Source organism: Podarcis filfolensis, assembly GCF_964270895.1.
Source record: "Podarcis filfolensis genome assembly, chromosome: 5".
NCBI lineage: Eukaryota > Metazoa > Chordata > Lepidosauria > Squamata > Lacertidae > Podarcis > Podarcis filfolensis.
In genome coordinates this window covers 98,990,098-99,007,930 of record NC_139608.1, presented here as the reverse complement: position 1 = coordinate 99,007,930, position 17,833 = coordinate 98,990,098, and the positions used below count along the sequence as shown (strand labels likewise).

Sequence of the window (17,833 nt, the reverse complement as noted above, 5' to 3'; positions counted from 1 at the left end):
TGACGAAAGGAGGCAAGTGTAGAGACAGACAAGAATGCCTCTTTACATCTGTAGGCCAGAGCAAACCAGGTGATATTTGTTTGTTGTGTTTACCATATTCACCCTAAATTCCTAGGGTAGAAATAACACAGTTAAAACAGAAATGAGACAATATTAAATTTCATAATAATGCAGCAGTAATAAAAACCCAAGCCAATGTACCTGACCTTTCCCCAAAAGTCTGAGGGGAAAGGTAGCGCTTCACTTAAGGGCAAAATTCTGATCAAACTAATTCTGACCATACTTGTTCGGTCATTATCAAGTATACACTTCCAGAGTTGATGCTAAATACATTACTTTTGGTAAATGAGCCACCATAGCCACAGAAATTTGCGTCCTGGGCTTTTTAAACTCGTCTATCAATGTACTATCTGAAACCAAAGGCACGCATTTTCCCCCCAGCTCTCCTACCTCACTAAAGCAACAAAAAATCCCTGTGCAATGTCTTTTGACAGGAAGCCAATGTGACTTTCTTAAAGTCAGTGTGGTGTGTCAGGCTAAAGGCACAAGGGAATGAGAAGAGTTAAGAAAACTAAGCAGTGTTAAATGGGGCATGTTTAAACATGAGGCTGACATCACAGGACTGAATGAACAATGCACTGTCAACTGAAAATTAAGCCAACCCACATTTTTTCTTTCAAGTTTTGAAAACTATGCTACATAGATATAACAGTACCATATCAGTCCAACCACTTTAAAGTCCCTTTATTTTAAACAGGTTCAAGCTGCACATGACATCTGCACACCAATATAGTGTCTAGGAAGCTATTCCTGTGCTCTGTGGAGCAGTTGCAGCAACTGGGGATCACTCCCCCTCCACCAGTTTATGTACCTTTCCCTGACAGAGACTATGCCTATGTGGAAGCTGCCTCTGCTCTCCCCGCTTCAGTTCTCTACTGGTTCTGGGAAACAGTGGTGCAGGAGTGTGTGGGGAAGCACCCGGCCCTTCACATGCCTCGCCCACTCTTCCTTCTCTTCCTCCCCACTGGCCACTACCTCCCTCTCCTGAGCCCAGCCCTCCTTTCCCCAGTGCAGTCCCTGATAGCATCTGGCTGGGTACTGTGAGAACAAAATGCTGGACTAGAATGGGCCATTGGCCTGATCCAAGTTCTTATGGACTCTCTAAAGTTTTATGGGGTGCACCTGGGAGGCGTATAAAATGAGGAAATGAAATTGAGTGCAAAAGCACCTAAATGATGCTGTGAATCAGCAGTGCTCTGTTGTATTTCCCATGACTTAATGTGGAGCAGCCCTGGCCACCAGCTCTTAACACAGAAACCACTTTGACATTTGAATGAACTAATGTGGTTTATTTACAAACTTAAGTGCAAGTGAGGTTAGTTATGGAGGGGTGTGTGGTGACAGAAATAGCCTTCAGCGGCTGCTGTTCAGAAATGCCATTCAGATGCAAGTCTTGCAAACTTGGGAGCTGATAACAGCAGATAACAGATTATGCAGTAAATGGTTCCTGGGTGGTATTATTTGAATGTGGAGACATGGGGTCACTGAGCCTGAATGTTCCCTGGTTTTAGCAAAGTGGTATTAAAATGTTTACTTCAGGGAACCATTCTGTTTGTTTGATGAGGAATTCTTGTGCGCTGTGAAAGAATCTGACACCTGCAAATCTGCAAACATTTCACAGACGAAAACAGGGAGGCTCCTGTGCATGAGAGTGTGGGGTAGAGGCAGCATTTAGTGGAACAGCTGTGTAGCTTCTGGATAATGATCGGGCAACACAATATAGATTTCATAAATTGTGTCATAAATATCAAAAGGGAACTAAAAGTGTGTGAAAGTATATGGAGTCAGGAAACACAGAAGAAAGTACTTTTTCGCACAGTGCATAGTTGAACTGTGGAGTTTGTTCCCACACTAGGTAGTGATGGCCATCAACTGGGATGACTTTAAAAGAGGATTAGACAAATTTACAAAGAATAAAGCTATCAATGGCAAATAGCCATGATAGCTGGGTGCCCCCCCCCCATTACCAGAGGCAGTACAGTGTGCCTCTAATACAAGTTGGTAGCGGGGATTGTACGTGGGAGGGTGCTGTTGTGCTCACCCATGGACATGTAGCTGGTCACTGTGAGGACAAAGTGTTCAACTAGATGTGCTGATCCAGTATTGCTCTTTGTATGTTGTTGAAAGCAATGAGACAAGCTACACACAAATTAAACACATATAATATGTGTTTAATTATTATGTGTGTTTACTATGCATACTATGTGATATTCATAACATTTGGAATTCTTACCTAAAATTAAGAAGCAAGGCTTACATAATGATGGTATATCTACCACACAGATTAAAGCTCTAGCCCTCTTCTCTATGGAAATTAAGCAGGGACCTCTACCTCTGTTGTAAGCAAACTACAACTTGAGAACATATGGATTTTGTTGTCCACACAATATGCAATTTATTTCCCCTCCTCAAGCAGTTCTTCTTAAAACATGCTGTTTGTACAACAACTGTCCCCTTCCCCTTTCTTGTTACAGGGAATTTCTCCTTGTTTCCTGTTACGTTATATAATTTGTGCCAAGACCTCATCAGGATTCAGTCTAGGATCTGTGTTCAGTACAAAGCCAAGGGTGGGGCAGGGGGCATCTGTCCCCTCATCAATACAAATCAATACAGATCTGAGCTTCTGCCCCTCCCAACGAAAGCCTGCCCCCCTAACAAAATCCTGGCTACGCCTATGGTACCAGCACTGAATCCTACAATATGGGGAAAAGATCTATGAGCATGTAAGAACACAAGAATTTCCTTCTTGTCCAAAGGTCCATCTCGTCTTGCATCCTGTTTCCTACAAAAGGCATCGGCCGGCCTTTGGAATCCCTCAGGCAAAGATCGAAGACAATGCCAAGTCATTAGCAGAGTGCCTTTCCCTCATTATTGAACAACTGCAGTCTGCTGCATTCATACACATTTAAAATTTGCTAGCTGTTTGCGTCAGAGCATGTACTTGGGCAGTATTTTTATTATAAGAACTGAGCCTTCAATCTTTCACCCCACACTCTTCCTTTCTTCTTCTCTCCTACACATCCAAAAAAGGGAGTCTTTTTATTTTAAACTTAATAGCACAGTGGAATGAGGCAATTCATTCGTGTGTGTGTGTGTGTGTGTGTGTGTGTTTGTGTGTGTGTTTTATTAGAACATGAGCAACCTCATTCTTGCCATTGCTCAGGAATTATAAGAAATCAAAAAATTGGTGCAGTTTTGAAATCAGTGCACTTTTGCATGCTTCAGTGTGCCATCTTGATTCCAAATACCGGTAGTTCCAGTTGTATCTAAACATAGAGAAAAACCTGCTTAATTTCAGAACTGACCTCACAAATTTGGTAAAATCAGTGCAGTTTCCCCCCTCCAATCTTTATTATTTTAAAAAAATATACATTTATACAACATTTATATAACACTCTCTGTTTTTGTTTGTAACAAAAAAGAAAATGTTTTTCTTCTAATATTACTCGGTATGTGGCCCCGTACCCCCTCCATGTTCTTTTTCTTAACTTCCATTGCTTCTGTTGGCGAGGTCCACAGAGGTATTTTTGGTTCCAATATTCCTTTATATTTTATCCAGATCTTATATAATGATTTCCTTATTAGAGGATTCAAAAAACCATGTGGACCTTCACCTTCTCATAAATTAGATAGGCATGCAACCCATATCGATTATCATATCCCTCCAAATCCAACACATCTGAATCTCTTAATGTTATCCATTCTTTGAGCCATAGAAGACCTGTGGCTGCGTGGTATAGTTCTAAATCAGGAAGTGCAAAGCCTCCTCTCTCTTTTTTATCTGTTAATAGTTGGTATTTTATTCTCGGTTTCTCCCCGTTCCATATGAATCTCACCATATCTCTTTTCCATTCCTGAATGGTTAACACTCTGGACTCTGAATCAGTGCGGTTTTGGAAGGTCTAATCTGCCATATTGACTCAAAATGGTATCCAGTTGTAACCAAACATAGAAAACCACCTGCTCCTTGATCTTGGGAACCATAGTGCAAAATATGGTTACAATTATCTTAAGAGGTGTCAAAGTCCATAGTGAACAGGCAAGCGATTTTCAAAAATAAATAGTAGACTAGGCTATCTGTGTTTGAGACTCAAGAAGTTATCCTCTCCCTCAAACTCCTTCTGCCCTTCATTGCCCTTCTCCCTTCAGGTTTAAATTGTTGCTCTTGGCAGCCTCAATCAAGCAGAAATCACCTGTAGTAAAATTATGTAATCTGCATAACTAATACTTGTCTGTGGAAAGTGGATGGGGAAGAATTAGTAAATGCATTCAATATATTTTGCCAGTTTTTTTATCTCACAACTCAGAACCACAAATTATGTGAGAATTACAGTTTTTTACATGCTCATGTTCTTGGGTATCCATTATACAAAACTATGTATGCTGCTTTGCTAAGCATTTAAACAGATGCCCATCCTGGTCTTAAGTTTATATACTGCACAATGCAAGAATAGCGGAAGACTGAAGACACAAACTTAGCTTTTCCAGTATGTTTTGGAGGCTAGAGGAACAGAGGAACAGAGCTCTGAAAAAATAGGTCAGTCCTGGGTGAAATGGACTAAAATATGTGGCATTTGGTTCATACAGAGCTGTGAGCTTATTATTGTGCTCTTGAATGAGTTCTAGACCACGTCCAATGCTCTCATGCAGCTGTAGATGGCAATAAATGTTCAGCAGTAGAAAGACAAGCTGTCCTTTCAGCAAAGTGTTTTCAGTCATTACTCATCCTCTGACTGAGGACCCCTCTGATAAGCTCAAAGGAATCCAGTTTGAAAACCAAATTTTAGAATATTGAAGTGTTGCTTTTAAAACAGTTACAGCATTTACTTTTCCTACTGCTGCTACAAGAATTTTAATTTTTCCCGTGCTTGCTTTTGTTCCCATATTACAGTAGAAACTTTCACAAGGCATTCACAAAGAAATGAGGGGTGGGGAAAATTAACTTCAAGTAAAAGGAGACTTGCTTACAATCATATGCATACACTATGACCAGGGAAATGTTTTTAAAAACATTAATTTTAAAATAGCTTTTAATATTATTTTAGTAGACAAATTTTAGGGGGCATGGACAGCCACAAAAAACTGTAGGCATTGCAATGGGGATCCTATGGAAGCAGTCAGCAAGATATGCATATATAAATAACATAAAATATGTTGAGAGGAGGGATCCCCAGGAGCCATGAAACACTCTTCTAAAAATGATAATTTGCGGAGGAACAAAATATATTTGCGGGAGGAAGATAAGCAGCCTCGATTATTGGACAATATCCAGCTGAAATAAAACATTTCAGAGGTCTGTTTCATACACTTATTGGACTGTGATCTTCTTCATGTGGTAAAAATTATGATGTATTGTTATACAGTGGTACCTCAGGTTACATACGCTTCAGGTTACAGACTCCGCTAACCCAGAAATAGTACCTCGGGTTAAGAACTTTGCTTCAGGATGAGAACAAAAATTGTGCTCTGGAGCCGCGCCGGGGGCGGGAGGCCAAATTAGCTAAAGTGGTGCTTCAGGTTAAGAACAGTTTCAGGTTAAGTACGGACCTCCAGAATGAATTAAGTACTTAACCCGAGGTACCACTGTACTGATAGTGCCAACTGACTAGGGACTCAGCTATACAGCTGCAAATAAAACGTTTTAAATGTGTTGTAAAGTGCAATAAACAAATGTGACACTAGATGGCGGCAGTGAGCTATGCAAAATTCAATGTACAGTCAAACCTCAGTTGTCAAACATAATCCATTCCAGAAGCCCATTCGGTTTCTGAAATGTTCAACAACCAAGGCGCGGCTTCCAATTGGCTGCAGGAGCTTCTTGCACTGAAGCAGAAGCCGTGTCGGACATTCAGCTTCCGAAAAACGTTCAAAAACTGGAGCATTTACTTCCGGGTTTTCATTGTTCAGGAGCCGAAATGTTCCAAAATGGAGGCATTCAGGACTGTATTTTTCAAAACGGTTTTTTAAAAAGCATTTTCACAGGTTTTTTTACATACGTGTAGATTCCACTACAGTTTCCTCAAAGGATGATGTTTCATGGACCCACCTGCTAACTTGAGAATGTTGCTCCACTTTTATCAAGGTGTTCATCGTTCAGAGAACAAGCAGGCAAAACTTGTTTTTAATTGCCTGATAGCGTCCTGTCAGAATATCAACAAATGATGTGGCAGCTGACCTCATCTGTATGAAGGTGGCTTTGCTCTGCTCATAAAGATTATCTTGCAAATATGGCATTAGTTGTACTTTAGATCAGTGGTTTTCAAAGGTTTCCTTGGAAGGAATCCTCCTCATATCGACCTGTCTGACAAAGCACCCTGTCCATCTGCTAAGGAGCCTTTTCTCCTAGCGTGCATATGTGGTTGGCAGAAGGCGCTGCCTATATCTGTTGGACCTCTCTGTTGGCCTGAGTGAACTGGGAATGTGATTCTGGGACACACCCTGTACTCCACTGCAGCAGTGCATTGTGGGAGAAGATTGGTACAGTGAACAAATGGCTTATTCATGGAAGCTCATCCATCGTTACTGATGATATTCCAAATATTACTGATCTTCTCGTGGAAGGGTTGCTGTAGTTTCAAAACTACTATTTAGGAAAAAGACGAAGGTTCTTTCACACAACTTTTTAAAAGTGCTTCCTCTGATGTGTATGTATTAGAGGGAGAAATACTACTCAAAGAGCACTTTGATAGACTTGGAAGAATATATTTGGGGATATATTTTTATACCATCACAACATAACACCCTGCTCCCCAAAAGAAAGGCCTGTAACTGGCCTGGCTTTAAAAAAAAAATATATCTGTTTAAAAGTTTCTAAGTTGGTTAATAAAAGTGTGGGGGGGGGGAGTATCCATTTAGAAAGTTCATTACATTTTTTCTGTTTTCCTTTTCTACTGGCCAGGCATAAACTCTAGTCCTTTATCCACATCCAAGCAGACTGTCTGGCTGCCTCATTAACAGGTCTGATCTTCTGCTCATTGAAGCAAACAGAACGACTTCTATTAGAATTGTGGGTGGGTAGGTAATGAGGTCCCCAAGAGTCTTTGAAAGTAGAAGCTCATTCTGTTCCAAAGAGCAGGACATGAATTGTGCAGGAAGCCTCACTCCATGGGTTTTGTTCTTTCCCCTACATTTTGCTAATTTTAGACAGTGGATCTTTGTTGGGAAGAAGTTGCCACATTCTCGATGCTTTCACGACTGGCAAAATACTCATAATTATGACCTACGTGTTTCTGTGGATGTAGTGAGTTTGTATATTGCAGAGAACCCTGGAGAGTGCAGTATATCTTTGCAGATTCTATATATAAACACACATAATTCCCTTCTCTTGAATTCGTGTCATTGGAGGTTGGATGCATGTCCTTGCAACATAGGACAAAGATTTGTGGTTCAGAAATGCATAAATGGGGATGTGACTAGTATCCCAAGATCTGTATTTTCTTTGTTGCTCACTATTTTTATTGGCTGCTTAGGCAGAAGTCTGACTATGCTTCTGTTGGTAAATCAAAATTGTTTGAAAAATAGTAATTCTTGAATTAGTTACAGATGGAAGTGGAATTCAACATAGTGATAAGGTGGTTTCTGCTTGTGCAGTGAAACGTTCTGCAGCTCTCCTCCCCCTCAGGCCCCCCTAAATCTGTTCTGGGTGTTCCCCCCTCCCTCCTCTGGAGCAGATTTGGGGAAGGCACAGAGCAAGCATGTGCAGAGAGTGAAAGTCCTATTGTGCGAGTGGAAATCCTTGCAGTGACAGAACTCATTAGTTGAAATACTGCCCATAGTTTAGTTCATCTTCGCCAAATAATAATTTATTTAATTCAAGAATTACCAACTGATGGCACATGGGCCATAACTGCTACCCAGAACAATTTTATCTGGTTGCTAGGCCCCATTTTTTGATTGGTATGGGAGAAATCATCTCCCCTGCTTACATGAAAACTGTGTGAGCAAGGATGCTTTTTCAGCTTGAAAGAACAAGAGCTATTCAATATATTTAAATTGCATATCTCTTAAAATGAAATAAATCTTACGAAACTGCAGTTTTGTTCATTTATTCATCTACTGCAGTTTCATAAGAGTATATATTTAAAGTAGATGAATAAATGAACAAATAAATTTGGATATGGAAAATATATTAAAAATAAATTTAAGGAACCACAGAAAGAGGAAAGGAAGTCAAGTATTGAACTGTTAAAATGACTGTAAAATTATTGAAATGTATAAATCTGAAAATCATAAGTAAAATTTAAAAAGAAAGAAAGAAATCTTTGCTATGCTCCAACAGTGCCCAGTTTCTCTAATGACAAAGCTGTCTGCTAGCTGATACCATTAATTTCAGACTATTACAGACTCTAATCACCTATGAGGGGCTTGGTTTTTGTGCAGCAAAAGGTATTTATGGTCCCTGGATCACTGGGGAATAAAACACACCCTAAGGAAATGACTGTTCTTATTCCAGTCAAAATTTCATTCCAGTTGGGTACATTCAGCCTTTTAATAGTTGAGGTTTCTTCCTCTGAGCTCATTAGTTTGGCACAGCTCAGGGGAAATGTAAATCTGGTACACCTCTAACCAACTACAATGCTATAAGTAAAACAGGACCTACACGTGTTGCATGATGATGATGATGATGATGGTGTGCGTAAACCCAATGCCCTCCCTGCGAGTAGAAAGCTAGCAAGTCATGAAAGCTAAATCCTTTCTTCTGGGCAAGCTCTATGATATATTTAGGTTTTTGTTTTTAGCAGTGAGGAGCATTTAAAGAAAACCAGCATTCTCCACCAGCTGTCTGTGGTGGTGAAGTCTCTACCACTTAGTATGCTTTCATCTCATTCTTCTGCATGCCTTACAGGCAGCATCATATACAGTTTTCCCCCCACAAAGGACTTGCCACAGCAGCAGTGTTCTAGATTCAGGTCTGGCTACTTTTCCTCACTGAAGGAAAATCTTACAGCAGACACTGGAAAATTCTCAGACCAACTGCACACTAGGGTTAGAATTAGAAGTTTGGTGGCAGACCTGGGTGAGAAAGCCAGGCCTCTGCTGAACTCCTAAAAAGCAGTGGGAGAAAAGATGAGGCCGTTTGGGGAGCAGAAAGCCTGGGTCGGTGAAGGAGTGCCTCTCTGTCTCTCCTGCCCAACTCTTCCCCCCTGTGCTCCACTCCCCTGCTCTTCCCTGGCACGTGTGTTGAGGAAAAAAGCAGCTTCTCAGTACATGAGAAATGTAGGACTCACCTGCTACCTCTCCATCTCCGAAACCAAAGGGTCTGTGTCCTTGGAGACTAAGGTTTCTGGATCAAGGTCTCTCCACCAAACATCTAGTTTTGCCCTTAGGTGGGGGAATAAATGAAGTAATGGAATCAATTATCATGTATGCATTTATTTTAAGAAAAGAAAAGAAAAAGATGGTTCACAGCACATGTGAGACTTTATTGTGACAACAGGGAGAGTTAAGGGGGGATGGGATTATGGGTTGCAAACTCCCAGAGTCTGTCTTGTTTGTTTTGCCTTTCTTTCTGTCTGCCACTTGTCACCTCTTTCCATGTCTCAACAGGCTCCTAGTCCACTCTAAAAGCCGATGATGTGGGAACAAAGGTAAAGAATGATGTAATGGCAGGACCAGTCGAAAAGCAGCTTTTGTTTGAGTTGTGAAATGGCTACTCTATAGCCCAGGATGAATGGGTTGTGAGGGGCTGCTTTAGCAAGCCCTATATAACCAGAATATCAACTGGGAGCCGGACGGGGCATTCATCTTTGGAGGACCCTCTCAAGAGAAAATGGGTCTAACTTTTCTCTTGCCAGTCACTGCCAGTATGACCTCATATACTGAGTACAATGGAATGGCTAAGCCTTTAAGTCCATAGCCATTACATCACCTTCTTCATCTCTGCTGCAAATTGGAGAGGAAAAAGAAGGCAGTGGCAAAAGAAGGGCCTCTGCTGTTGTCATGGCTGATGAGATGAATGGTACTCAGCTGATAGTTGGTGAGAGGCTGGTGGCTTTGCTGGAAAGCGGCACAGAAAAATTGCTGGTGATTGACAGCCGCCCCTTTGTGGAATACAATACATCACACATCTTGGATGCCATCAATATCAACTGCTCCAAGCTCATGAAGCGAAGGCTGCAACAAGATAAAGTGCTGATCACTGAGCTCATCCAGCATTCTGCAAAGCACAAGGTAAAGCAGTGATGGGTGTTGGTGAAATTCCTTTTTTTAAGATGCACTTATGCATAGGTACAGAATTAGAGATGGAAGATTGCCAGCGAAGACATAGGAGCTCAGTTAGCATATAATGTTAAACCCAAGCTAGCAAGCAAGTGTACAAGTGCACAGAGCAAATGTTGTGGCTGCTTCACTTCTCCCCTGGTTCTGCTGCTGCCATGTTACCCAAGACACAACAAAACAAAATCCAAGGGAAGATTAATATGGTCTGAATTAATAATAATAGGCATATAAATAAGAGCTTCCTTTTGAAAAATGTGCTAAAGTTTTTAAAAACTTGACTACATCTGATCAATCCTCCCCAATTGTTTTTTCCAGGTTGAAATTGACAGCAAGCAAGAAGTTGTGGTGTATGACCAAAGCTCAAATAATGTGGCTTCTGTTTCATCTGACTCATTCCTCACTGTCCTGCTGGGAAAACTGGAGAAAAACTTCAGCTCTGTTCACCTGCTTGCAGGTAGGATCCTGGAAAACCATATGAGTGTGACACACATAGGGTAGTGCATATAATGCAAAAAGAGAGAGGAGAGAGGCAGTGACTGTGCCAGTGTCACTCAGTGTGCTTCATGGCCAAGTGGGGATTTGAATCCTGGACCAAATCCAACACACTAACCATGTTAGGGAAACATTAGGGAAATTGAATAAACTGCCATGTGAACTCAGTCTAGATGGGCTGTTTGGCTGGTGCAACAAGCTCATTATGTTTGTGAGTGTTTGTGTGTGTGTTCACGACTGATTATTGTCATAGAATCATAGAATCATAGAGTTGGAAGAGACCACAAGGGCCATCGAGTCCAACCCCCTGCCAAGCAGGAAACACCATCAGAGCACTCCTGACATATGGTTGTCAAGCCTCTGCTTAAAGACCTCCAAAGAAGGAGACTCCACCACACTCCTTGGCAGCAAATTCCACTGTCAAACAGCTCTTACTGTCAGGAAGTTCTTCCTAATGTTTAGGTGGAATCTTCTTTCTTGTAGTTTGGAACCATTGCTCCATGTCCGCTTCTCTGGAGCAGCAGAAAACAACCTTTCTCCCTCCTCTATATGACATCCTTTTATATATTTGAACATGGCTATCATATCACCCCTTAACCTCCTCTTCTCCAGGCTAAACATGCCCAGCTCCCTTAGCCGTTCCTCATAAGGCATCGTTTCCAGGCCTTTGACCATTTTGGTTGCCCTCCTCTGGACACGTTCCAGTTTGTCAGTGTCCTTCTTGAACTGTGGTGCCCAGAACTGGACACAGTACTCCAGGTGAGGTCTGACCAGAGCAGAATACAGTGGCACTATTACTTCCCTTGATCTAGATGCTATACTCCTATTGATTGTGTTAGATTTCAGTTGTGTTTATCCTTAATGTAATACTGTTGACAAATGGCTGAGATTCTACATATAGAGAACTGATGCAGGAAGCTGGGGGCCTCTCCAAACTGTCGGTATTTTGCAGGAGAGATTTAAGAGCGTACTAGAACTTTAGCTTTATGCAATTGAAGTGGATTTAAGCACTCTGGGCTAGAGATGTAAAATTTCCAGAAATTTTGAAGCCCTGAGAAAAAACCATTCCCACCCTCCTGTTTTTTTTCCCAGAAAAAAATGGAAATTTTGGAAAAATTGAAAAAAAGTTCAGTGTGGAGTAGTTTTACAAATTGCGTGAAACGCAGTGTACATAAAAGTATTCTGCTTGCAATAATACAGGTAACCACCGCTCTTTCCCTCAAAAGTAACAAAAAAACCAAGAATCCATCAACATAAAAAATAATCAGATTTGCCCCTTAGCACCAACAGCAAATAAAGTTAAGAACCACCTCAATATTTAAGCTCCATAGAAGGTCTACCCTTTGAGTGGTGCTTAAAAAAAACAAAAAACAAAAAACAGAAGACACAACATATACATGCAGTTTATACTATCTCATTTTCTGAACTTCTATCATTTTCCATTTCTTCTTCCTCTGCCACTTTGTCATTTTTCTAAAAAACAGCTTTGGGGAAAAACGGGGGCGGACGGGGCGGACTGTTTTTTCCAGGGGTTTTCCAGGCCTTCCCATCTCTACTTGAGGACAGCCGGGGCAAAGTTACTAAATAGTATGTTGCACTAAGGCTCCAACTCTGTTTGAAAGGAAAAGGAGTGTGTTTTTAAAATTGAATTTGTTATTATATATTATAAACCACATGATGGTAAAAGAGCTTCTAAACAGTTTACAAAAATATACAACAGAACATTAAAATGATTGATAAAACACAGTTAAAAGCAGGTATTTAAGAGTATTCAAAAGATGATTAAAGTCAGCAGTGGTTAAAAGGAAGTAAATCGCATGCAGCTTCTACTTCTTCAGATGGGCTGCCCTAACAAAAATGTTTTGAGCAGTTGCCGGAAAGAGTACAGTGAGAACACCTGCCTGGTGTCAGTTGGCAGGGAGATCCAATGTGGGGGTGCTGTTAGGCCAGGGGGGATGGAAAAACTGGGGGGGCAGGTTTTTTTCTGGTTTTTTCCAAAGCCATTTTTTCCAGGAAAAATTGGGGGGGGGTGGGATAGTGTGTGGAATATTCAAACTACATCAAACTTTTTTTTTCAATTTTTCCAGAAAAAAAAATGGCTTTGGAAAAAAACAAAACAAAAACCCTGGGATTTCCCCCCAATTTTTCCGTTTTTTTCCCTGGCCTTCCCATCTCTACTCTGGGCTTGTCCACACTTTTGCTTGACCTGTTTTGTGATCATGTTGTGTAGCAGTTGATTCCCCCAGCTCCAAGACCGTTTGTTATTGCTCTGTGGCTGTGCCTTGTGAAAATAAGAACTTACCTGCTGAATCAGATCTTATCAGATATGCAGAAAATCTGAAGAGATTTTGCCCACCAACCTTCTGATTCAGCAGATAAGATTTGTTTTTCTTGAGGCACAGCTGTGGAGCGGTATGAGGGGAAATCAATCAGGGCACAAATAGTGTCAAGATACAGGGCAAGCAAAAGTATGAATAACAAGTTCCTGTTTTAAAAAACAAAAAGCCACGTATAATGGGGGAAATGCACTAGAACGTGTGGGTGAATGAATGGCTAATGGAAGAAATCAGGATGAATGCAGGTCATTGTCATATGTAAGCTTTGCGCAAGCAAACCAGGATGACTGCTGAAAAACAGGTCATCAGGAGGAGCCCTTAGACAGAGCCTTTTGGCAGCGGCAGAGGAAGCCGCTTGGGCGCCTAGGGCCAGGGCACTCCGCCCATAGGGACAGGGTGCACCGCAGGGCCTCCGGAGTCTGCCTGCCTCCTCTCACTCAGCCGCCCTACAGCTGGGGGGAGAGGCAGTGGGCAGACCGTTTGGGCAGTGCGGAGCCTGCGTGCGCCAAAGCTACCTCTGAAGAGATGCATGGCTCGGGCGTGCTGTGGTGAGTGCTTTTTGTCACCCCCCTCAGTGGTGACACTTGGGGTGGCTGCACCCCCCTTCCTCTGGCCCTGCCTTGTGGAGACATTCCAACTTCTGCCTCATGAAGCTGGGCTTCGTTCTTAGACAGGCATGTGTGAGCTGTATGTGTGCAGCAACAACAACAATACTGAAAATTTCTGCACAGAGAAAACAAGCATCTCAGGAAGGATGGGCCTAGCCTAGCCTTCATCTGACAGTGAACATCCCATCAGGAGGGGAGAAAACTGACAAAAGGATGCTCCATCAGCACAACTGAAAGACCAGCAACCTCTGGTGCTTCCTTGAACTTATTCCACCCCAGAAGGTCATTAGAAAAACTTGCAACTTAACAACGTTTATTTCCTCCTACTTCCCAATACGTTTTCTTTTAGATTGCAAGCCAGGTGAGAGGCAGAGAAATACCATCTTGTCTGTAAGATCACCTGCAGGAGCTACTCTGCTTATTCCATGAGTTGATGAACTGGGTCTTATGTACCCAAGGGATGGTCAAGCTGGCCCAAACAAGGGCACATGCCCAGAGGAGATGCAAAAATCTCACCCCTGGTTCAGCTCCTGGACGGTATGTTTTGCGGCCATGTGAATGGGGTGGCAAGACGTCTCTGCCTTGTGTATCCAAATAGAGAGAGAAACAGAGATGTTTCTCCCACCCCTCCAGCTCTCTCCTCATTCTACAGCTGTTCGGTGAGGGCAGGAGCCGTAGCCTGGCAGGGCAGGCAGCTGAGAGGAGAAGCAGGGCAGGTAGGCAGGTGTGGAAGGCTAGTGAGAAGGAGCAGGATCCTGTGCATGGCTTGATGTCAAGAGGAGGCTGACAGGTGAGGTGGGAGAAAAGAAGAGGCCACGGGAAAATGCTGCAGGAAAAGGAATAGCAAGGCTGCTGCTTTTCAAGGGAAAGCAGCGCTTTAAACAGCAATGCAGCAGAACTGGGAGGGGGGTAAGGTTTTATTTGCATGGAGGTGCAAACGTTGGTGAGGATTCCTGCAGATTCCTGATCATCAGAATGGGATGGCTGCCTTAGGCAGCTGATTTTGGATGTCGTGAAAGTTGTTAATGATTTTAATTTATTACTGCATATTTTTTATGGACAAGGAGCGGGAGAGGCACTTTTTGGCTTTTCTGCCTCAGGTGCTAGAAGAAACTAGCCACTCCTGCTCAGGCAGCAAAATGTCTTAGGCCAGCTCTTGATGATTCTCAAAAGTTCAGAAGACAAGCAAGATTTCATAAAGCAGAAATTCATCAAGTTGGTGCTTCTTCAGATTAATTAACAGGGAGAAGAGTAATGTGTCCTTTACCTGTTCTAATTCTCTCCCTACCCTTCACTTTTGCAAAGAAACAGTGGGCACTTTAAATTTTGCAGTTTTGTTAATTCTTAGAATTTAAGTGCCTTCTTAAGTTCAGAAGGGTTGCTTCTTCACAATTATTATTGTTCCTGGGTTTCTTATGAATAAAAAGGTGCACTCTTAATTTCAGGGTCATGGGTTCGAGATGCATGTTGGGCAAAAAGATTCCTGCATTGCAGGGGTTGGACTAGATGACCCTCATGGTTCCTTCCAGCTCTGTGATTCTGTGAATGCAAGTAAATATTTTTACTTGTCTGTTCTATCTGCTGTCGGTATTTCTTCCTCAAGACTGCTTTCAACAGCGCACAGATCCTATGCTATCTATGCATGAGCATGAACGTCTGAGATGAGGATGTTCGTGTCCATAGACTTTATGGGTGTAAGCTTCACCAGTCATTGTATAGGTCCAAGGGAACTTATGTGTGTAGGTTCCCCCTTTTAGACATATGTGCTAATAACTGGACAGTAGGGGGCTGCAAGAGCTGTGCTTTGTTTTGCGAGGCAAGAGGCCCAACTCCACAGCACCTTTCTGCCCATGTTGCCGTGCCATAGGAGTAATTTATGAAGGATTTTTTTTTGCTGGGGGGGGGGCGGAGTCTATTTGTGGAGGAATTAGTTATGAGTAGGAGTAAGGAACTACCTGACACATGGCAGTGAAGGTCCACCCCAAACCACTGGAAGTACAGTATACTCTCTCACAAGCACAGCTTTGTAGCTCTAAGGGTGATAAGTTTTTAGTTTTTGAAAGCTGAGATTATCAGGGAGCTGAACTCTGTGTCCCATAGTACCACATTTTACACTTTTTCTTTGGTCCCACTGAGTTATTGTGTACATAGAACACCACTTGTAGCTGGTTGCTTCAGGTTAATTGGCATCTTGCAAAAGGTTGGATGATGCTGTTATAATACTATTCTTTCTTTCTCTCTGACTGGTTGTGCAGTGGCCTCATAAATCTGGCTCATGCTCCTTTTCCATTTCTTCATTAACCAGAAAAAGTACTTTTGTGTTCATATTATGGAAACACGAACATACAATGTGGTTGTTAGGAAGCAAGATAAGGAAGAAGTAACAGCCACTAACTTAACAACCTGTTGGTTAGATTAGTTGCTGGACACTTGGTGTAATATTGGGTGAGCTGTTAAGAAAAGAGATCTGTCTTTAAAAGGTATAGCTCAGTTCAAATGGTGCTGTCTTAACTCTGGTGCAATTCTTTATCTTCAGTTCAAATGGCCCCAGATTTCTTACTTACCATGGGCGTAGCCGGGGGGGCAGGGGGACAGCTGCCACCCCAATCAATACATATCTGAGGTTCTCCCCCCCCCCACTAACGAAAGTCTGCCCTCCCCAACAAATATCCTGTCTACACTAGTGTTACTTATGTAAGAAAATACGGTAAATTGCAGAGTCAACAGCTCTGTTTTCTTTTAAACATAAGGTTAGCAAGATAAAAGGAACACCTCTTACACACTCGAGTGATACAGTGGTGTATAGACTAAACTGTGGTAAGCAATGAAATAGCAGTAACATTCCATTTCCTCCTCGCAGTACCCTGAGAACATGAGCTTACTCTGTTCTGGATGTTTTCTGCTCTTCCCTTGAGTATGTTTTAAGGCACAGATTAGCTGAATAATGTGAACAGTGTTTGGTGTAGTCTTGCTTGTCCTCTTCTTTGGAAAATTGAATGACGTTTATATCAGCAAGTCGATGGCAGACTCAAAATATTTGAGTTCAGGGGTCAGTGAGCCATACAAAAGGCTAAAAGTTTTTCTGCCATAGTCTCTATTTCATTTACAACACAGTTATAAAATATTTTGAGTACCCAGAAAAGAGGGAAGTCTGCCTTGCCAAATAGTGGTTTCATTCACTGTAAACATTGCCTGGGTTTCTGTAGGCTATTCCAGTCTCCATTTTCTCTAGCATAGTTGCAATGCTTTAAAATGGTAATACTAAAAAAATGGAAACAACTGAGGGATGGTATTGGAATTAGATAATAGAGTGCACAATTCCAGGTGGCAAGTGGGGGATGCCACTTTGTGCAAAGGTCTCTGGAGGTAGAAAGCTAGCTGTGCTAGTTTTTGTTCTTTTGTGTTTACTTAAATAAGTTTTTGTTTCATTTTGCTTTGCTTTTATGTGGATAAGACTTTAAAAATGGCATCACCTCATTTTGTTGCCTGTGTAAACTGGGGTTGCCTCCTAATCACTGTTGTACTGTTCTCAGCATCAAGCAGAATTGCCACTAGCTTTCCACAATGTACTTTCTACATATGCATCCAGTGTGGTGTAGTGGTTAAGAGCGGTGGACTCGTAATCTGGTGAATCGGGTTCGTGTCTCCGCTCCTCCACCTGCAGCTGCTGGGTGACCCTGGGCCAGTCACACTTCTCTGAAGTCTCTCAGCCCCACTCACCTCACAGAGTGTTTGTTGTGGGGGAGGAAGGGAAAGGAGAATGTGAGCCGCTTTGAGACTCCTGAAGGGGAGTGATAAAGCGGGATATCAAATCCAAACTCCTCTTCTTCTATAATCATCATGCACACATAGAGTAAAAGACTTCCTCAGAATTTGTGTTTCCATTTTATAAATTTAACATGAGACTGAGTGCATTTATTTATGATCGACCAGATTTCTTCCCCACCCTTCCCCATAAGGCCCCAGGGTGGGTCACGGCAGCAAAATACACAAGTTCGCATAGCAAGGGTGGGGAGCCATGTGGGGCAGAGGAAAATACTTCACCTGTTGTCATGGTAAGGTCTGGTGACTGACAGATGGGAAGCTCCACCCACTTGTCAGAGTGGCTAGCAGGGGTTG

At 42.2% G+C, this 17,833-nt stretch overlaps 1 protein-coding gene and 1 long non-coding RNA gene across 2 annotated transcripts in view; one reads left to right on the top strand and one right to left on the bottom strand.

The window, feature by feature from the left end:
• The window catches only part of DUSP16 (dual specificity phosphatase 16), a 48,047-nt gene that overhangs the window by 15,594 nt on the left and 14,620 nt on the right, over positions 1–17,833 (top strand). Inside the window, exons 2-3 of the mRNA XM_083615638.1 lie at positions 9,607–10,230; positions 10,594–10,732. Of these exons, the coding sequence (XP_083471764.1) occupies positions 10,000–10,230; positions 10,594–10,732 (370 nt within the window). The 5' untranslated portion in view covers positions 9,607–9,999. The remainder of the gene's footprint in view (positions 1–9,606; positions 10,231–10,593; positions 10,733–17,833) is intronic.
• LOC310763621 lies at positions 438–9,610 on the bottom strand. Its single transcript, XR_014548728.1, has 2 exons — positions 9,288–9,610; positions 438–5,332 (listed from the first exon to the last, which is right to left on the bottom strand). It is a non-coding gene; the product is annotated as an uncharacterized lncRNA (long non-coding RNA).